This window comes from Bombus vancouverensis, chromosome 15 (genome assembly GCF_051014615.1).
Source record: "Bombus vancouverensis nearcticus chromosome 15, iyBomVanc1_principal, whole genome shotgun sequence".
Taxonomy (NCBI): domain Eukaryota; kingdom Metazoa; phylum Arthropoda; class Insecta; order Hymenoptera; family Apidae; genus Bombus; species Bombus vancouverensis.
In genome coordinates this window covers 3051151-3073537 of record NC_134925.1, presented here as the reverse complement: position 1 = coordinate 3073537, position 22387 = coordinate 3051151, and the positions used below count along the sequence as shown (strand labels likewise).

At 34.0% G+C, this 22387-nt stretch overlaps 3 protein-coding genes across 9 annotated transcripts; 1 reads left to right on the top strand and 2 right to left on the bottom strand.

The window, feature by feature from the left end:
• Window positions 1-7578: 7578 nt before the first annotated feature.
• Window positions 7579-11570, bottom strand: LOC117164488 (zinc finger protein 532). 5 transcript variants are annotated; one of them, XR_004465681.2, is made up of 6 exons: window positions 11198-11570; window positions 10958-11115; window positions 10747-10886; window positions 9902-10674; window positions 9225-9820; window positions 7579-9139 (listed from the first exon to the last, which is right to left on the bottom strand). XR_004465681.2 is itself a non-coding variant. In XM_033347562.2 (6 exons), exons 1-6 carry the CDS (start codon window positions 11290-11292, stop codon window positions 9131-9133), a joined length of 1488 nt encoding a protein of 495 aa, XP_033203453.1. In that variant the 5' UTR covers window positions 11293-11570; the 3' UTR covers window positions 7580-9130. The 5 variants fall into 5 exon arrangements, 4 of the variants coding, with proteins under 4 accessions (XP_033203453.1, XP_076481262.1, XP_033203450.1 ...); XM_033347562.2 differs by having other exon boundaries at window positions 7580-9139; window positions 9508-9820; XM_076625147.1 differs by having other exon boundaries at window positions 7580-9139; window positions 9714-9820.
• Window positions 11571-11729: 159 nt separating this feature from the next.
• LOC117164487 (uncharacterized) lies at window positions 11730-14215 on the bottom strand. Its single transcript, XM_076625146.1, has 7 exons — window positions 13733-14215; window positions 13507-13660; window positions 13276-13418; window positions 12990-13186; window positions 12523-12907; window positions 12248-12466; window positions 11730-12169 (listed from the first exon to the last, which is right to left on the bottom strand). Exons 1-7 carry the CDS (start codon window positions 14025-14027, stop codon window positions 12009-12011), a joined length of 1554 nt encoding a protein of 517 aa, XP_076481261.1. The 5' UTR covers window positions 14028-14215; the 3' UTR covers window positions 11730-12008.
• On the top strand, window positions 11983-22085 carry Tnks (tankyrase). 3 transcript variants are annotated; one of them, XM_033347556.2, is made up of 13 exons: window positions 11983-11998; window positions 14928-15242; window positions 15831-16033; window positions 16120-16445; window positions 16534-16787; window positions 16865-17198; window positions 17303-17433; window positions 17510-17738; window positions 17819-18204; window positions 18280-18486; window positions 18839-19365; window positions 19452-19801; window positions 19899-22085. In XM_033347556.2, exons 2-13 carry the CDS (start codon window positions 15050-15052, stop codon window positions 20137-20139), a joined length of 3381 nt encoding a protein of 1126 aa, XP_033203447.1. In that variant the 5' UTR covers window positions 11983-11998; window positions 14928-15049; the 3' UTR covers window positions 20140-22085. The 3 variants fall into 3 exon arrangements, with proteins under 3 accessions (XP_033203447.1, XP_033203446.1, XP_076481260.1); XM_033347555.2 differs by having other exon boundaries at window positions 11984-11998; window positions 18280-18732; XM_076625145.1 differs by lacking the exons at window positions 16865-17198; window positions 17303-17433 and having other exon boundaries at window positions 11984-11998; window positions 18280-18732.
• Window positions 22086-22387: the final 302 nt, after the last annotated feature.

Sequence of the window (22387 nt, the reverse complement as noted above, 5' to 3'; positions counted from 1 at the left end):
CGCCACGGCCACGGACTCTTGCCCTTTTGACAAAATCAACCGATCGAAAGGACGAGGAGATAGAGAAAGAAAGAGAAATCGAGTTCGGCGAATCAACAGGAATTGCATTGTCGATTCGCAGCTCTGCATGCTCGACGCCTATCTTTACCTTTGTGCCTTATACCTTTAGTTTTAGATATGTCATGTATTTCGTCGCGGACTGCTTTGTTTTTGATCTATCATGATTGTTGATTGAAATTAACGTATGTGACTTTACAATATTCAATCGAGAGGATTATATTAAAATTGTATATTTATCGAAATTTCGAAAGAAAAATTTCATATTTTATCGAATGCAAAAGAAATTTGTTGCAATTCATTTGCAGAAATTTCTTTTGACGATACCTATCGCCTATCGATGAATAATTGTAGAGTACAAGAAACATGACAATCTTTTCATGATAATATGATGTAAAAGAAAGACTGCTACATACTTTTTTAATATTTGACTGCGACTTTAGGAAAATCGAATCGAAGTAAATAGAAATAATTAATAATTTTTATGAATAAGATACATGAGAAGGACATATGTAAAATGTATTAGAACGTAAAATTGAACAATTGTTGTAGTCCTTATGTATAATAAAAACATATATGCTTGACGAAAATGTCATCTAGACAAATTTTTGGTTGTCTAAATAGTATAATATATACTAAAGTAAATCATAAAATAAATTAGACATAGTTAAGTTAGTTGAACGAAATATCATTGTCTAACCCTTCACCACTACCTCATAGAAGTACGACATCTAATAAATAAAACGAAAATAAGCATACACGAATAACCAAACATAAAAATACATTCCAAACAAAAGAATCATAGCTAAAATTAGCAAGTTTATCGCAATCATTTCAACTGCAATACCCCAGACCAGAAGTACGTTAGTAAAACGTTCAAATAGAAAATCCGCAAAAGATACTTTCATACAAAATTGTCACTTCAAATTACGTCCAAAGTCATAAACTCTGACATCCATAAACAAAAGTAAACCGATGAAAGGATTAGATCAAGATCATCGCAATAAAATTTTGTATATTCAAAACTACGAAGGGTCGCGAGACTCCGAAGCTCTGAAATTCCGATTCTTTGAAAGTCTAAAACGCAGAAGAGATCTAAACTCTGAAAAAAATTTGAAACGTGTGAAAAATTTGAAGGGTGGCACTTTGAAGCAATTAAACTTTAAAAAATTGGAAATTCGGGCACATGGAAGCTACGATACCTCGCGTTAAACACCGTAATTAGAAAATCTAGAAACGTCAAAGGCTTATTATAACATCTCGCATGATAATTCTCTTCGAATTGTTTCTCTCAACGTTCGATATCGAATCCGAGTGCCGTGGACGCGTGACAGGAAGCAACGGTAAATTGTTTATACGTCCGATGAAATGGAACCGGCGAGAAGGTACTTTAGACACAATGAAACAGGACAGTCGACTCTGCTATGGGATAGTCGTGTTCTCTATGGGATGGTATTCTGCAAAAGTTACGAGGGTGGAGCTGCGCAAAAGTGCGTCTTTGATTTATTGTAACACTCCAAGTTAAGCTACCCTTCGCGAGAACGGGCCACAGGCCATACATAGGTTGCCGTCTATTTTCCCTCCGATATGCTTTATCTATCTCTGTTACACTTGCAGCAAGTTTGTCCTTCTGTTCGAAACGATACTCCTGTACAAAACCGACTTCAGGGATTTTCCGCGACCGTTTCGCTACCGATTCCACGACACGATCTTTATAACGTCAAGTACGTGATATTTTGGATTGCGTAAATACGACGTCGTTATATAGATCGACATATAGGTAAATCGAAGAAAAAAACGAGCACGGTTTTTGAAAGATTCAAGTCGGCGAGAGGAAATGTACGTGTGTAAGGAAATTCAAAACGGCGAAGGGAATTTTCTTCGTCGAGGAAGAGCGTTGAGCAAATGCAAAGATCGTTAATTCGTTGCCGATTTATAAAACGAATATGAGAAATTTTTCCATTGCTAATCAGGTAGCATTTAGAAGAATTTCTATGATAAATATCTGTAGACGATCAGAGAGGATTTAATTGGTTAACTACGTTAGGAGTTCAGTTTCAAAAATCGCTTACGGGGTGCGCGATGATAAAGTACACAAAACAATTAAGGGAATAGCCGATGATTAAAGAACAAAAGGAAATTACGATTAGTATTACGGTACGTTTATTATTTTCGTTAACGAATAATCGGTAACGATATTATTACCGTCACGAATAGGATCGAATTAAATAATAATAATAAAAAGACAGATGTTTACATATAGGACGAAAGCGAGATCGTTTCGATCGTTTAGATAAGACTTAGAATAGTTGCGAATGTATACAACGAATAATAGCTAGTTGAGGGAGAAAGAGATTGATTTAACGAAAATATTAAACACTGTTTCAGTAAGAGGATCTGTCATCTGAAATTTTTAATAGCAGCATAGTGTCAAGAGTTTAGTCGTTACAAAAATAGCGAAACATTCAAAGGTAATACGATAATCCGGAGACATTAGTACGATTAGAACAATGATTAGAATAGCTATTGAAAACGCTGTGAATGTTTTAAAAACATCGAAAAAGGAATGAAATCCGTGAAAGTTCGTTCAGCAACTTACCGATTTTAACTGTATTTTGCTAATTATATCTACCTGGCGGACTTACAGATAGCTGACTTGTGGCGAAAATTCAATTTTTCGTTGAATATTAAGAAAGCAATCAAAGAAGACGCTAACGACAGGAAATATGCCAAATAAAAGCTACGCAAAGTTCGCTGAGAGTTCTTCGAAGCTGAGAAATTCTAAAAAGGATTATTTCGGAAATGCTCTTGATATTGCTTGCAAGAATACGCTCAAAGAAATACCGGAAAAGCGACTGGCAATATTTACCCAGGCCTTTTTCGCTAAGAAAACGTGAACGTTCTGTCGCGATTTTGATGGATCGGCCGATCGAACGAGAATTCTCTAAGAATCCCTCGATCCGTCTTACTTTACAACCTGAACGTCATAACAACGACTCGTAACCAAGCGGAAAAGCCTTCAAGCCATTTCATCGAAAAATTTGTTCTTCGTTTCCGTTTCGATCCGATTTTCGCTGATCAATCTGCATCGCCTGATCGCGCTACCCGCGCAAACAAATTCGCTTGGCAATAACAACTTTCTTCCTATCCTCAACAGATACGTATACGTACATTTCTATAACCGCTTTTGTCGAATTTAAATTTCTTAGAAGATCGTTCGAAAGTATAGGAACGTTTATTTATCGCTTAACCGGAATAAATGGCAATATTTTATTGTCATTTTATGTTTTATCGTCATTTTAGTTATTTCGTTACGACTTAATTCTGTGTTATAGCAGTCGCACATAATCCGAGTTCGACGAGTATACTCGTCTTCCCTTACATTTTGCAACGCATTTTAGGTACACGCCATTCGAAGCTTTCAAAGTGATCGCAATAGCAAACTAGCTGATGATAAACTCGACGAACTTAAAGTAATAATAAAATAGCTTTTGCAACGACGATAGTAACGATAATAAATATAACGATAGTCAATAGAAATATTTTATTTCAATAGCTGAAACATACATGAAAAGGGAGTTTTATGACTGAATATCTCAGTTTCCTCGTTCCCGAGAAGTTCGCATTATAATTGGCGCAGGTTACAGTTGTCGATAACTAAGGAGATGTTGACAGTTAAACAATCCAGAAATTTTAAGACGGGTAAGCAAGCTTTGTCCTTTTGCTCGTAATATCTAACAAGTAGTTCCCTTACTGGTTATTGTTCCCTTGTTCGAATGTCACCATGTTTCGAATGTGTTAGCGGTAAATGAACAGCTCACGGCATGGAAGCTGTTTTTATCACCGGTGAACTTCTGTTCGAATTTGATTTTCAACGATTTTCAAGTTAGAAACTTTCTAGTACACATTATAGAAATTCAAATTACCTGAAACACGATTTGATCAACATGAAACTCATAAAAGTATCGATGAATCTGAAATCTTGATTAATTTACTTTCTTACTTCGTTGTAAGATCGCTCAACTTCGAGTTTGTAGAAGTTACGCTTGAACTTTGGAGGATCTTCGTCTTAATACGCTCACGAATATCTTTCTGACTTGACCTAATAAATTTTTTATGGAAGTTTTGCGAGTAAATGAAAAAAGTCAATCGCTCGATAAACAGAAAAAACATTGCATCAGGCCGCGTGCCTCGTCGGATCTTCTTGTACCGCTGTCACGAGCATATGACCGATCGATCGGTATAGAATTTTATCCCAATTTTTCGAAACTGCGATCTCTGCGCAAAAAAAACAAACATGTTTTCGAGGTGGAACGATAGACGTGGATCACACGTGGGCGATTAAACTTGACCGATTATCCTCCGATTGTCCTCGAACAATATGAAACTAAATTTCTGACTAGCTACGATGACCATCGATCATCTACACCTTTTTATTCTAGATCATGCTAGACGCGTACCCTCAGAACTATTTTAGATCAATGAATACCTACAAAAGTGATGTACAAAAACTTTGTAAAAATAAGTGGACGATATAGCTTGAAGAAAAAGAAATCACACGCACATAACGCGAAACGTTCAAGATTTGAAACTGAAGAACTTGGAAAGTATCGATCACGATCTTACCTACACGCGTTTCTCTTTACACAAAGTTAATTTAACGTTTCGACTACTCGAATCTTTATACGCCGATCTTCGATCGATTCTTCCAACTTGCAAGTTTCACGTTCCAATTTTCCACGCTAACATGATCTCATGTCCATGCGATGTAATGACACGAATAAAACCAAAAGGATCGTCCTGCTGTAAATTGCCCGATTACCTTCGTTCTCCGTAACCTGCATAGCTAAAATGAAATTGTTTAATAATCGAAACAATGATTTTCAGTCGCGTAAAACGCACGTGCTCTTTCACCGAGCAACGACAAAGAAAACTTGTCGTTGCGGTAAGGGGAAATAGAAAAAGAAAGAAGAAGGGAAGAATGGGAGAGAGATGCGGTATAAATCATAGACGGGTACTACCAACGATGAATCCTGTTGGATTCATCCACGTGGAAGGGGCATAATCAAATTTCGAGCCGCCATGCAAGGGGCGGCGACTGTGCGGTTGTGCACACTTTCGAAGCTTTTCTGTTCACCAGGGAGGGTGGGACCCGTTCGAGGGCTATTATGGGGTTTGCCACGACTTCAACCCTCGTGAAGGTCATCCGAGCGTATAGCGAGCCCAGGATTGCGCACGACGTAACGCGTCACGCCGTTCGACTTGCCATCGACTTGCCGTGTGAATTTGATCAACCGAGCCTTCTACCGAATCTCTCTTATCGCAATCAAATTCTTTGTTATACGACCATAAGGTTACGAACGTTCGAATTTCAAGCCGCGCAATCTTAACTCAGCCTCTGAGGATAAGCGTATGGCCTGAATTGTCGCGTATTTTTACAGCGATTGGAAAAGATTCGAAAGGCCGCTCGAAAAGTTCGTTTCGATTTACATCTCCATATGTAGGTACCATTTTGTTCCACAACTTTTCTCCGTCTTTCGTGTAACTTGAATATTTCACCCTTGCAGAACCTGTCAGGTTTTTCGGTGAAAAACTTTTCAATATGATTTTTCATGTCGAGTAAATTCCTTGAAACTCGGAACGAACTTTCCGAGCAACATTTAACGAGCCTAATATTTTATCAAAAGTGAACGAGCATAGTTTTAAAGATACTTCTAGTAACGTCTCTTAGCGTGACACGCTTGAAAATAATTCTTCAGAGTGTAGACTAAGCAAAGTTTCTTATTTTATAAAGTTCCTTAAAAATCGGAACGAACTTTCCGAGCGACCAATGTTATAATATATTGATAACGGTTCCGTATTGCTCAAGCGTGTAATGAAAAAGCACGTTCATAACGTTTTGTTTATAGCATTGTTTATAGCTTTATAGGATACCGCAGCAAATTTCGTAAGACGCGAATTCGAGAATAGCCGAAGCGCCGCAACAGTAAACCTTGCATACATTGCGGTCATCGCAATGGCAGAGATTCGACTTTCAATAGGTCAACGCCTCGACTTTTCCCGCAACAGAATCAAACAAAGAATATCCGCAAAGTTGCCAAGCCTCTGTCGATCCTCTTTGATCGCAGTTTATCTCGTCAACCATTAATCAAAAGGGCCAGGAACTTCCACGCGAGTGATTCCTTCATTGAAGAGAGAACACGGGATAGATAGATCCTATAAAAGATCGTTCTGCCAGATGGCCCGTGCCCGCAACTCACAGAGAGAGTGTTTCCGTCATCCTGTCTCTTCTTTTCATTTTTGTTCTCTTCGTCGATTTTTCTCCTCCTTCGTTCATATTATATCCATGGTGCGACGTCTTTCGTAGTTTTCTGTCGTAAAAACGCGCGTCCTTACACGTCCTGCGGTTTCTACCTTGTAAATACTTGTAGAATATCGCTTCTCTTATTATTCTTTCTCTCTGTTTTATAGTTTATCATTGCGAGTCATTACATAATCTATGTACATAGTTTATCATTACATAATTTGATATTAAAATGTTGGAATTAATTCAAAAGCAATTGGACTCGATACAATTAATATTCCTATTATAAAAAGTAATGAGAAATTGTAACAGGATGGATATAACAAAATTTAGAATTTAATATTAAATTGAAAATTCATAAATTTATATGTGTATGAGAAGAATATCTTACAATTATTGGTATCAAAATAAACGATATTAAAATTAAAGGAGTTTCTTTGTTCAGGCTACTAAACGTAGACCTTATAGATGCTAATATTGAACAATACATCTTGAAATTCATCTGATCAATAATATAAATCATCGATTTCAATAATTTCTTATACCTTCGTTTTTTCAGTTCCAGAAAGAGAATTAAAAAAGATACAACAGTATGGAAAAATGATCAATTACGAAAGAAAACTCATCGCGATTGTTAAAAGTGATACCAAGAAAAGCGTGGACGCAGCTGCATCGCGATGTCGGCACTTTGATGCCGCATAAACGACGTCCATTGAACAATCGGGAAACATCGTTCCAACTGTGAATACCAGTCGCCACGACATGACTTTGAATTAGCATGTTTGACGGCCGAGCAACCCTTTGCCCAAGAATAGTTGACGAAACGTGGCGTGCAAATTTAACACCGGGACGTCTCTTTTCAAAGTTTCTTCTTTGACGCCTTTGCGAAAATAGAACCGCGTGAAAATACGCGACGAATCGATCATCGTGTCGATGATTTTAAAATTTCGCGATAGGAGTAGCGGAAAATTTGCGGGTAGCCTCGGAAATTAAGTATTTACAAAATATACGCATGTGCATAATCATTTGGACTGTACAATTGAAATTATTGTACTTGGAATATAGCGCAGGATTTAATATAATTTCTGGAAATGAGAATTTTTCAATTTCAGTTTTTAAATTTTTGATTCTTCGACAATCTTCCAATCTTTAAATTTTGCACCTTTGAATTTTTAAATTTTGCAGATAGGTTAAATAAAACTTCGTATATTTTACTTTGTTACTTTTGTTTACTTTTACTATTTATTTGATAACAATAGATGTCAAAGATTAATTCATTCCATACACATGTTAGAGTATCTGAGGATTTCTTTATTTTACATTAATTTTCTCATATTCTATAGTTCCTCTACATAAACTTGCTTCTAATAATTAACAAAAGTAACGTTCGATATATTTTGGACAGTAAGAGATTAAAAAGTACTTCGTGCCCCTTCTCTATATAAAATTCTTTAGTCGTCCACGGGAAATCACGCAATTCGTTACGCGACAACCTTCCACGTCCCTAATTTTCACGGAACCTCTAGGTAGAAATACATACAGGCAGGATTTACTGTTTAGCTACCGTGGAAAACCATGGCGAATTTATAGAGTGTTTTTCTTTATTTCGATGATACCTGGTCGGCTGTCATCCCACATTATGCCAATGACAAAGCGTTACTAAATACGTGGACATACATATATCTCTATCTTTTAATACGAATTAAAATACATCGGCACTCTCTTTTCTATCAGTAATTCAAATATATACAATTTCAAACTGTTTCTTTTGTCAATTACAAATCTTCCTGTCTTATTTTATTTTATTTCTTTTACGACTCGACTGATATGTAAGAAAACTCCGATAATTATAGAACAAGATAGTCATATAAAATAGGCCTCGCTTTCAAAAACATATTACCACTAATGTATACGGAATAACAAACAAAACCTTGCAATTCAAACTCAATACTCACTATGTCGAAAACAATTTCTCTCGCCACTTCCTTGACGTAAGTAGAGACGCGATCTACGTTACCGGGAACTAGCTAACAGAAAGTACTTGACTCGAGAAAAGTCAAAGGTTGACAATAGGGGAACACGAGCCACGCCCAAGTGCCGATGACCGAGCGCGACAAAACGATCCGATTTTGCTCGGGACGCGAAGAAAACAGCGGCAGCTTACGAACAGAGGTAGCAAGGTGTTGGCTAGGGTACAAGCAGCTTTCCTTTTTCCACGAGTAAATTTGACGTTAGCCAAATAAACACATTGAGGCCGGCTACGTTTGAAGTGGTTCCCGTTGACAGGATGACCGTGAACATCGAGCCGATTGTTCCGCCATGGATAGTCGGCTCCCTTTCAAGATCGGCTCGTTTGCCCTCGTTTCCTTCTCTCTCTTCCTCCTCCGCCATTGCACCGTCGTTGCCAATGATTGTTGAATGTTCCTTTTGGAAAGATCAGGAATCAAGATCAGTCTACGCGCCTCATTCCGTCGGCCTCGAGCACAACGGAACGCTTCAAAGAAATCCGCTTGCTATTATTTTCATTCTTCGGCCAAACTTTGCAGTGATTTCAAGACACATTGACGTCAAGAGTAATGTTCGTCTTCGACACTCGTCGCTAAATTGTACAATCCCGCTTCGTGTTCACGATGAAACATTTTTTCTTCTTTTCTTGTTACAGTGATGGAATTTGATCTTGGTATTAAATCCGCTTTTCCTTCTAGGACGTTCGTATATTGTACATTCTTTTTTAAAAAAAGCGGTCGCCGTGTTATAGCTACGTTTATGTTACGGACACTGAAATAAAACCCAATTGATTATTTGAAAAAAAGAGAAGCGGGAATTGCTACTGAAGAATTTAATAATCCTTTTATAAACATACTTAATATCTTTTCTCTGCCTCATCATTGGCAACAAAAGTCTATTAGATAAAACAACTTTGTACATGTTATACAAAGGTTTCCACGTATAGGAACCTTACCGATATCATATCACCGTAAACATCAAAATACACGAAACCGATGATATTCGATCTCTAACACAACCGGAAACCGAAATTAAATTAGATTCGCGCAATTTCATAAATTAAATACAACTTACGATTCACCGTGCGTTTTTAAATGTATTTTTAAGGTAGTTCTGTTAATAAAAGTTTTGGAACATACGGGACAAGAATGTGCACGGGACAGGTGGTACTTTAAATGTTCGTTGAGTTGTATGCTCGTTTTAAATAGTTTTTTACAGATATTACACTTGTGCTCTTCCTCACTATCTTTTTCCAAATGAGTTCTAGTATGTTTATCAACTTCACCGACGTTATCAAATTCCATCGAACATACTCTACAACTGAATTTTACAGCTCGAAGAATACCTATTTGGCTACCAGTTAACGGATTAGGTACTGGAAATACATTGTTGGTACTATCACCAATATTGCACCTTAGTCCCTCTTTCTTTTTATGGGAATTTATATGATTCCTATAAAAATATTCCCACATTAGAATCCACGTTAGATATTATAGTGTTTTATTGATATACATTTATAATCACAGATGCTACCTGTAGGCTTGTTCATTTCTAAAAGTAATGTTACAACTAATACAACGATGTTCTCGTTGAGATATTTGCTGTGTCAAAGATGGTGCAGTCACTTGCAAAATTGTGTTTTGTAATTGTATAGTAGGATGAACGATTAGATAATGTTGCCTCACATCTTCCTTAAGTTCAAACGTTTCTGTACACTGATGACACTTATATGGATGCAATGGATCGGTACTGACATGTAATCTTATATGCTTATCATAAGTTACTTGTGAGCTACATTCAGTTTGGCACACATCACATACGAAATGAGTTTTAGTATGAAGATATAGAGATTGTGAAGATGAAAAAGTTTGATGACATATGGTACAAATATTTCTCTCCACTTGGTCATCACTTTGTTTCATTACGTAATATTTATCACAGTATTCACATTGAAATGCTGGCTTTGAATCATAAATTGACTTTTTCAATTTACATCCACCTTCTTTACAAATTTCTTTTTTCCTAACTTTTTCTAGAGACTGATTTCCTTGATTAATATTATACATATTCTCTGAGAATTGTTGGCTTCCCTTTGTTAGCTGTGCCAGCATTCTGAGTTTTTTTGATCTTGGACATGGCTTCCCATATATTTTATCTATTTGTATCGTTAAACGATACAGCTTCTTTTCTATTGCCACTTTCTGATACAATTCTGGTTTAATATCAACAGATTCATTTCTCATATCATCTGATATCTCATGATCAGAACATATGTCCATTTTCTCTTCTCCATTCATTTTATCATTCTAAAACACCATAGTTCTTTAATAAAATATTAAGCACAGCAAATAAAACAAGAAAATAATAAAATTATTTACATTTTCTAATTGATTACAAGGACTTTGTGGCGGAGTCACTGGGCTATGAGAATCGCTATCCAATTTCTTCTGCTTTATTGATGGAATTGTAGGCGATCTGCACCTGGGTTCATCTTCGGCTTTACGTTTTCTTTGGCCTTCTATAACAGAAATATTTTTAAGAATACTAATACTGAATCAAATTAAAGAATCTTGCTACAGCTATACTTACCATCTAATTTGGTAAAAATAGTTGGGACAGCATTAGAAATTAATTCCATTGAATCAGTAAAGCATGTTTTATCAAAGTGCAACTCACAGAGGTAGAGCATCTTATCACTTTCAGTATTTTCATTCAATTTACAGTTCTTAAACCATTCATTCCTTCGACTGAAAATATCAAATAACGAACATAAATGTTATGCATCACAAGCATAGAGCAATTATAAACAATCAAATAACAAATACTCACTCAGTTTCTTGAGGAAAACAAAACAGTAAAATATCTTTACCGTCAATTTTCGTATTTTCATTTGAAAGACAACCGTGTGCTTTGCAAGATAACATTGTATTAGTGAAAAAGATATTCTTAACAAATACAAACTTTCATAAAAACTGAATGGTAAGTGTAGACAAGTAAAATTGCACACAAACAAATCCTAACCTAAAATCTGAAAATTTTTTGCGAGTACTAATAACTAGTATTCAAAGTTAAATTTAATAAAAACGATAAGGGATAAGTGATGTATAATAATCCAAAAGCAGTTGCATTTAAAGTAAGATAGTTATACTATACAATACAGGCGGCTACAGATTAATTGATACAATGAAATTTAACCAATCACGTTCTTCCTATGTTGCATGGCATAGTTTATATATGTACGTCAATTGGTATCGTATTACATGTATATAATATATGGTAATATGCAACTGGTCTCCCTAAATATGCATGGGAGAGTATGTAAGGTTAAACATGTATGTGAAGTTACACGAATCTATCTAAAAAGGAAAGCCTATAAAAAGGAATTGATATGTATCTTGTAACAGAGACAAATGGTATTCTTATCTCTATATATACACATTTTACTTCAGTATTCTAAGCAGTGTTGAAATTATTAAACCAAGAAAAACAAATTGTTGTGAAAATAGATTTTTCATTAATTTAATTTGAAATGTACATATATATTATACAACAAATACATTATTTCCAATTACTTTGGTGTTTACTTTTTCTCAAATTGCATGGCATCCTTGTAATGTGGAACTACTAATTGTAAGTTGAATTAAGATTTAGACATGGAAACTACAACATCCGCAATTTTACAAGAAAGATCAAAAATATCTTTAATTGCAGCATCTATATTTATCTCTTGTGTGTTTGGAATTTGAATGCTAGATTTTTTTGGTGTTATATTTCTATTTGGAGTAGATGCTGCATTATTATCTGAAAAGATATGTAAAATTTTTATGCTTAAATATACTAACATATTAGCTTTTTTTCTTTGAGAACATTATTACAAACTTTTCAAATAATTCTTTTTTCTATCACTAGTGGAAAATAATCTAGAATATTTTGGAGAAACACTGAGTCTATTAACAGAGGTTGTTTTGTATACTAATTGTTTTTGCGGAGATTCCCAGCTTGGTGTGACACTCTCCAGGCTATCATTAACTTGATATCTTGTTGATCTTTCAAATGGAATATTGCATTTGTGTCTTTTAAACAAGTATTTATATTTCCCTAAAAATAATTTTTTAAATATTAAAGTTTATTATTTATCTGATAAGAAACCTTACCTTGTATTGGAGAGACCAATATTTGATTTGCTGTCTTTTCTTCCCATATATAGTCAGTACATAAATTAAGTTCTGGTGAATTTAAAATTGTGTCTAAACCCATAAAATTTAATATATCTTCATCTAATGTATAATTTATGGTTTTTTTTTGTAAACTATGCTGTACATCGTATAAGTTATTAGAAACTTGTTTCATAAGTTCTTCAAATGACTCTTCTAGAGATTTAACTGTTTTACAATGCTGTATTATTTCTTTATCACAATTTAATATATCTGATGACTTATCCATTTTTAAATAATATTTTATTTGTTTTAGCATTTGATCAAATATTGATAATAGGATTTTAAATACTAAACATTTTTTTATGTATAATCCAGTACCAAGCTTTAAATTAAATGCATTATAAATTATTTAGATAACTTTCTAATCCTTATGTGAAATATACTTTAATTTTTATATTTTTTACCTGGATATTGTTACTTGAATACAACAAAAGTGTTTTACTATTTATTTTTTGAAGATTTCTCCCATCAAGGAATATGCAGTTTACACATAAATTTGAAATTAAATTTTGTAATGTGCTACTAAAAGTCTCTAGCTTTTTAAGCTTCAAATATTTTTGGTTTAAAAATTTAATATTTTGAGCAACACTTCTCTTCCATGCTGAAAATTTATAAATTCGTAGATATTACAATTTAGTTTTAAAATTAGCTTAATTATTAGTATAAAATGTTATAATATCAAATACAAACAATTTATAATTTCTGTATCATCAATATCCATTAATCGCTTTGCAATTAATGAATTTACTGGAAGCTTAGATATTAATTTCTCTATGTTACTTTTTACTTCAAAAATAGCAGTCTGTATTTTTATTAACTCAATAGCGTTACACCTAAAAAAACAAAGTTTTTATCTAACATATATGTCTTGAGATTTTTATAATATTTTTGAGATATAAAATAAAGATATATATATTTTACCGCATGTACTGTTCAAAGGATTTCAAACTTAATTTTGTGTTTTCATGAAATTTAGAAATAGTATTATCCTTCTCTATATTTTTAATGGTAAAATATGTTTGAACTATGTGCTTACTATCACCAATATTAGGAGCTTGTAATAATTCAATTTGACCTACACAGAATTAATCATCAATGTATTAGCAAATATGAATGATATTAACTTATGTCGAAAATAAAAATTTACATGTTTTACTAATGTAAGCTTTTAAGCTAATTTCTGATATTTTCCACATAAGAATTGAAATCTTTTTTCCCCCTGCTTGTAGCAAATGAGACATAAGTATTGATGGAAAATTTATATCTGGATTCTCATTTGCTAAAACTGCAAAATATTCTCTTATTTCCATACGGTATCTTTTCTCATCCATCTTATTCAGAATTGGCCATGTAACCATTTTTTTAAATCGTTTTGCATTATGCACAGATAAGAGATAATGGGAAATGTGAATAAAACCTGTGGTATTTGGTTTGTCAAACATTCCCTATACATTGTATTATATAAAAAATACTAGTATTATTCGTAGTTATATAAATAGGTTTCATTTTCCTAATAATACCTTTTTAAAGTGTATTGTACACTCATAGGATGCAGGTACAACTTGCATAAGTAAAAATACATTTTTATAAAACGATTCATTAATCATACTGTACTATTTTTTTAATTATATTATTTTATAACTGTACATACAACATACTACTGTTATCATAAATTAAACATATATAAGTTGTATTCCAAAGGCATTCCAAAGACATACAAAAAAAATATTTGTGTACAAAATATGGATTCCTTATACATATATATATATATACACACACAAATATATATTGTTAGTTTATCAGAAGACTGACAACTAAAGAAAGTAATTATACAATCTTTAATAAATGTTATTTTATTGCGTATTTCTTACTATTATATATTATTATATACTACTATATATATATATATATATATACATATATATAAGAAAATTACAAAAAGGATTTTGAATCATAATATTGTCTTTGTTAAATAATATAATTTTATCAAACAATTATAACATCCCTATTCTAGAGAGTAATAGATTTCTATTTTATATAACGAGAGAAGACTATGAGTATCTTTATTCATTAATTTCTTATATCATTAATACTATTATAATACTAAATATACAGAGAAGGAATATTACATTTTTAAACATTATAAACAGTTTTCAAGAAATACCATCATGGATAAAAAAATATTTAATTTCGTAATGCCTTAAGTTTTCTTTGAATGTTACTTTTGGGTACTGAGGCCCTTTCTTGCATCTAGATCCAACAATATAATTATGTACTAATTACTAATACTAATGTACTTCATGCTATGGGACTTTTAAAAAATGATCACTTCTGGGTGTAAGGCGGCGCCACTAGATTGTACCATAGCAACTCATCTCGGTGTCGTCGTGAAAGCTTTCAACACTATGAGCCATACACAGTGAAGTGTATCTGTCGGATAGTGGCGTGAAAATGGCGGTGTAAAATGGCAGGACGTAGATCGACGTTGACAAATGCCGATTCCCTATCGGAATCTGGAAACACCGATCCTCTTAGGGAACTGTTTGAAGCATGTAAAACCGGAGACCTTGCAAGGGTAAAGGCGTTGGTTACACCGAAGACGGTCAATGCTCGAGACACTGCCGGACGCAAGTCCACCCCTCTGCATTTTGCAGCTGGTAAGCATCATTTTTGCACCAGCTTTTCTTGCTCTTTTGCATTGATAAAATCCAATATGCAACTTGGAATTTCCTTCGATTCATAGCCTCCGATTGAAACCATAAGATTTCGTTGTCATGTCGCGGACTTAAAACAATTCGAACACTTAGTTCTCAATGTTGTCATATTACCATTTGAATAATTCTTTCGAAATCGAATATATTTATAATGAAATTTAAATATATTTTGTAGTATAAAAGAACTAAAATAATTATTGTTGGACACAAACTCATATTTTCTACATTTCGCAAATGAAGAACATAATCTTTGTACCAAGTTTTCTTATCCTTCTACATTGATAATATCTAATATATAGTTTAGAATTTTCCTTATTACATCACTTATGATTGGCAACGTACGATTTCATCGTTACATTAAAAGTTAAAATAATTAGAACACTTAGTTTACAATGTTGTCATTTTATAATTTAAATAATGTTATTTGAAATAATAGAAGATAAACATATTTTTTATAAGAAGAAAAGACTGAGAAAATTGTTGTTGTTAATATTGTGTTTCTAATGTTTATTTTTTATTGTTAATATACAGGTTATGGTAGGATAAATGTAGTAGAATTCTTGCTGTCTGCTGGGGCATCCATTCAAGCACGTGACGATGGAGGTCTACATCCCTTGCATAATGCTTGTTCTTTTGGACATTCTGATGTTGTAAGACTGCTCTTAGAAGCAGGGGCTAATCCAAACACTAGAGACAATTGGAATTATACACCTTTACATGAAGCTGCAATTAAAGTATAATTTTATTCCATTCGATTTACTAATTTTCATTTAATTTCAAGACAATTTTATTAAATCTAATATACTGATTATTCTAATAGGGTAAAATAGACGTGTGTATTGCTCTGCTACAACATGGAGCAGATGCCAATATAAGAAATACAGAAGGGAAAACAGCATTAGAATTGGCAGATCCTGCAACTAAACCAGTATTAACAGGAGAATATAAGAAGGATGAATTATTAGAAGCAGCAAGATCTGGAAATGAGGAGCGTCTTTTACAACTTCTGAATCCTTTAAATGTAAATTGTCATGCGAGTGATGGCAGAAGATCTACTCCGTTGCATTTAGCTGCTGGATACAATAGGTCAAGACTGGTGCAAATTTTATTGCAAAATGGTGCAGATGTGCATGCAAAAGATAAAGGGTAAATTTCTCTTTAACTCCAGCATTATCTAATGTAATTATTAAAAGTTGACATATGAAATAATTTGTTTCCAATGATTATGTTATAGAGGTCTTGTACCACTTCACAATGCTTGTTCGTATGGTCACTTTGAAGTGACTGAAGCACTTCTTAAACACGGTGCAGCAGTTAATGCCAGCGATTTGTGGGCATTTACTCCGCTACATGAAGCTGCTAGCAAATCCAGAGTTGAGGTGTGCTCGTTGCTTTTAAGCGAGGGCGCCGATCCGACTCAATTAAACTGCCACAGTAAAAGCGCCATTGACGTAGCCCCGACATTGGAATTACAAGAAAGATTGACATGTATGTTTCCTATGTCGATAGTACTCTTCTAGAAAAGCACACAGAACATGGTTTTGTTAGATACACTTTAATTGTAGACGAATACAAGGGACACTGCCTCTTGGATGCCTGCAGGCAGGCAGATCTTACTAAATTAAAAAAGTACCTGTCCCAAGAAGTTGTAAACTTTAAACACCCATACACTGGGGATACACCACTGCACTATGCCGTTGCATCTCCTTATCCCAAGAGAAAACAAGTAATAGAATCTTTAATTAGGAAAAATGCTGCCTTAAATGAGAAAAATAAAGACTATCTTACACCTCTTCATGTTGCTACTGATCATTCTCATTATGATGCAATGGATGTGCTACTTAGACATAATGCAAAAGTCAATGCTTTAGATGGATTAGGGCAAACTGCACTACACAGGTACTGTGAATTGTCTAGAACATTTAAAGTTTTTTTATTTCTTCATTTTATGATGAGAAAATATATGATTCTCTTACTTAAAAAAAATATTATTGCATAAACAGGTGTGTTAGAGAAGACAATGTGCAAGCTTGCAGAATATTGTTATCATACAATGTTGATCCATCTATAGTATCACTTCAGGGCTATACTGCAGCACAAATAGCTGCAGAAAATGTCCTTAAAATATTACAAGGTTCGAAACTAATTCACTACAGATACCAAATATTTTCCACCTGAAGAATGTTTCTATTCTCATTTTTATTTTACAGATCCACCGAGTGGGACAGACGACGCGGAAGCGCAGCTATTAGAAGCGAGTAAATCTGGCGACTTAGCGGCAGTAGAAAGAATTTTACGGACGAATCCATTGGCTGTTAATTGTCGAGATTTAGATGGTCGGCATTCCACACCGCTGCATTTTGCAGCGGGATTTAATAGAGTGCCTGTAGTTGAATATTTATTGGCACATGGAGCAGATGTACACGCCAAAGATAAAGGGTTAGTAGTTCGTTATACAATTTATTATATAGTTATTTAAACACAATAATCAAAGAAAGTATTTAATTTTATATATTTAGTGGACTCGTTCCTTTACACAATGCCTGCTCTTATGGTCATTATGAAGTAACGGAATTGTTGGTAAAACATGGTGCATCTGTAAATGTTGCGGATTTGTGGAAATTCACTCCACTTCATGAAGCTGCAGCTAAAGGAAAATATGAAATAGTTCGCCTGTTATTGAGACACGGTGCAGATGCCACTAAAAAGAACCGAGACGGCGCAACACCTTTAGATTTAGTAAGAGATGATGATCAAGACGTAGCCGATTTATTACGAGGGAATAGTGCACTTTTAGATGCAGCAAAAAAAGGAAATTTAGCAAGAGTACAGCGACTTGTTACACAAGATAATATTAATTGTAGGGATGCACAAGGTCGTAATAGTACTCCATTACATTTAGCCGGTAAGTCTCTTAATTTTTATCTTCCTTTTTTTTGTATTGATTCACGCAATATAACCTGCTAATACCTTAATACAGCGGGATACAACAATATGGACGTAGCCGAGTTTTTGCTTGAACGTGGAGCAGACGTAAATGCTCAAGATAAAGGAGGATTGATACCTTTGCACAATGCTTCAAGTTACGGTCATTTAGATATTGCCGCATTACTCATCAAATATAATACCGTAGTAAACGCTACTGACAAATGGGGCTTTACACCACTTCACGAAGCAGCACAGAAAGGTAGGACACAGCTATGTGCCCTTTTATTGGCACATGGCGCGGATCCTTTCTCGAAAAATCAAGAAGGACAAACTCCTTTGGACCTAGCTTGCGCTGACGATGTAAGATGCTTATTGCAAGATGCTATGGCTTCACAGCAAGTAGTACCGTCAATACCATCTGGTAACAGTGGCGTCGGAGTTGCCATTAACTTAAATAGTAATGGTAATAATACTATTAACAGTAGGCCACCCAGTATCGTTGCGGGTAAATGTATTTCAATGATACATCTACAATTACAAATATATTTGTATGTTTATATATATATATATGCGTGTGTATATACGTGTGTATATCATTGAAATTTGTTCAGTTCCAGTTACACCACCACCACCACTTACTCAAGAAACCGTCATTATGCCTTCTGGAACAGCTATGACTCTATGCGTACCACTTGCTAGACCATCTTCTTGTTTAAGTCCAATGCCGCCATCTGAGACGTGTTCTGAAAGAGATTCCAAAGATTCTAAAGATAATTCGAATATTACGACTGTAGCCGGTTTTCTTCAGAGCCTTGGTTTAGAACATTTATTAGAATTGTTCGAACGTGAACAGATTACGTTAGATATATTAGCGGAGATGGGTCACGAAGATCTGAAACAAGTTGGGGTATCCGCGTATGGTTATAGACATAAATTAATCAAAGGCATGGAAAAACTTTTAAATACAACTGCCGGTACTCCGTGGCAACCGACTATTACACCGGGGACGTTATTAGTAGACTTATTAGCTGAGGATAAAGAATTTCTAGCTGTTGAGGAAGAAATGCAAAGCACTATTAGACAACATAGAGATAATGGCCATTCTGGTGGTATATTTTCTCGATATAACATAATTAGGGTAGGTTTGTTATACGTGATTGTAAAATATATACTCGAATAATAGCTAACAATTTTAATAATTCATTTATGATTTTTCTAAAATAGATACAAAAAGTGCAAAATCGTAAATTATGGGAACGTTACGCGCATAGAAGACAAGAAGTTGCTGAGGAAGTTGGTGCAGCCGCGCCTTCTTCTCCGAGTACTGGATCCAGGACTACTCCTGGATCGAGCTTGCCACAGGCGAACGAGAGGATGTTATTTCATGGTAGTCCATTTATTAATGCGATCGTTCAGAAGGGTTTCGATGAACGACATGCGTATATCGGCGGTATGTTCGGCGCCGGAATTTATTTTGCGGAGCACAGTAGTAAAAGTAATCAATATGTGTATGGAATATGTGGAGGTACTGGATGTCCTGCTCATAAGGACCGAAGTTGTTACATTTGTCATAGGTAAGCATATAGAAACGAATAAATTTTGAACTTTAAATTATTCTAAAATCATTATTATTATTCCTTACACTTGTAATATTATGTATATCATTTACAGACATTTATTACTCTGTCGTGTCACACTGGGAAAATCATTTTTGCAATTTTCCGCGATGAAAATGGCTCACGCACCGCCAGGACACCATAGTGTAATGGGTAGGCCGTCCCAAGGTGGTTTAGCTTTCCCCGAATATGTTGTCTATAGAGGCGAACAAGCATATCCGGAATATCTTATCACGTACCAAATCGCGAGACCTCAGCAAGAAAGTGGTGGAAATGAGAGTGTCGAAGAACGGTGATCAGAAGAGTCTAGCCCAGCGGCAAGGTTTCGAAGTCTTTGTTGCTGTCAGAGACCTCGAACGTGTAACACTCTGTCTTGAATCTGGTTGAAACAAATTACGATTTCGTTTTGGAATCAATTCTTCCATTTTTTATCTTCTTTAGCTGAAGTAGGAAAGGGTTGTTCGAATGAATCTACAATACAGTGATAGATAAATTTTATCGATATATAAGTATATATATCGGATCTATTCGTTCAACGTTGAAAAGAAAGAAGACAATTGATAGGACATTTAATTTTTAGCATTTATTTTGTGATAATATACTGGTCTAATTAGACCACGCAATCGTATACATGCCTGATTATTGATGTATATTGACTGCAGTGTACATATATCAGTATGGATTAGAATATATCGAAGACCAGCATGATTTTTTATGTAAATTTAGGTGTCGATGAACGTGTTTATCTTTATATTCATACGTACGAAACGATGTTTCAATCATCACATCTAATTGTCGATTGATTGCAGCGTGATGTAAAATATCTTTAAAAAAATCGTATAAATTTGGTGAAAAAGAAAAGCATAGTATTTCTATATCTTTGTCAATTTCAAAGTAAATAATTGTGCTGGTTAAAGCAATTACTTCAATTACATGCGTTATGGGTAAAGTCCGTGAGCAAATATTTAATTTGTAAATAACTAGAAATACGTTGTAAGTCTTCATAATATAATCATGAGCACAATCTGCGGACTAAAGTCAATTTGTTATTGACAAAGTTCTGAAAAGGTATATCTTCCTAATATAAAGATCAATTTATCGAATCGAATCTCACAAATGATTCCGTTCATGGTAGATTAATTAAAATGATTAATACAACGAATGGTATTATATTTAGTATTCGTATCGTTCGCACATAAATCTTCGTTTTATCGTATAAAATTCAATTCAAACTTTCACATAAAACTAAAGTTTGGACTTTACCTATAACATGTATATACGTAAGCGAGTATTTTATATATTCGGTTGATATTTCGGACACAGAATAAATTCACTCGTGTTGTCGACATTATCAACAGGGTTCCTATAAGCTCGTAGCAATTTCAAATACTGTACATAAATATACATTTTATTGTACGTATATCTATTTTTCTCCACGATATACTTCGATTACATTCTTTTATCGTGTTTTTATTACTCTTCTATGTATAAGTTTGGATTCTTTTCTCAGGTGATGAACAATATATGTTACACTTTCATTTGTCAAATTACACAACGAAGCCACTCTTTTCTTGTACGTCTATAGCCGTGTAAACATTAAAATTACGAGTAAAAAGTCGACAAATATTTTAATGTGAATCGTATGAACTAATTAATATATCATAATTTTGTATATTTTATTCTATTATATAAAAAAAAGAAAGAATATCAAACAAGATGAACTTAATGTTCTGTAAACAAAAAACTATTTTCATTATTATTTAATGAAATTGCTAAAGAGATCTCTTTAGATAATAGGGATAACCGCGCTTCAATTAATTCACGATATTATTCATACACATATGCGTTCAATATGGAGATCACATCTCTTAATACTAATGGAAAAAAGAAGTATGCGAATTTACAATTGTACGTATGTGAAGTACAAGAAAACAGATGTTTTTACGATATCCGAACATGCTCTTAATAATTATTTAGGTGACGGTTTTTATTTATGGGTGTATATATCGAATATATGTGTTCGTTAAATAAGTGCTCAAGAAACTGATGCAACAAATCAACATTTGTTAATTCTGCGCTCTTACACGAAGACACGAAGTAATCAATTATTGTAAACTAACACATGAAAAAATTCTGTCCTTGTATTTACTGTATTCGACAGTCGACAACGTATTCAATTTCTAAGCTTTGACTGTAAGAAGATAGACTGATTCTAAGAAAGAAAAAAATCGTTTTACTGTTACATCCGATTTTACACTTTCATTTCTTCGTTTTTTGCCTTACTACTGATTTCATAATTTAAAAAAAGTACGTACATCAGTGTTTCAATAAACGTAACTAGACGATAGCAATATGCGAAAGAAAAATAATGAAATATAAAAAATTAATACTTTTCTTCGTGCACTAATTTCTTAATATTTTGTCGTGTTCTTAGCTATATTAGATTTTCGTTTGTAATCTTCGTTGTTAATGACAATGGATTTAACGGAGCAAGCTAGAGTATAATAGAAAGTTTTACATTGAAGAAATGCGACAGTGTCGTAT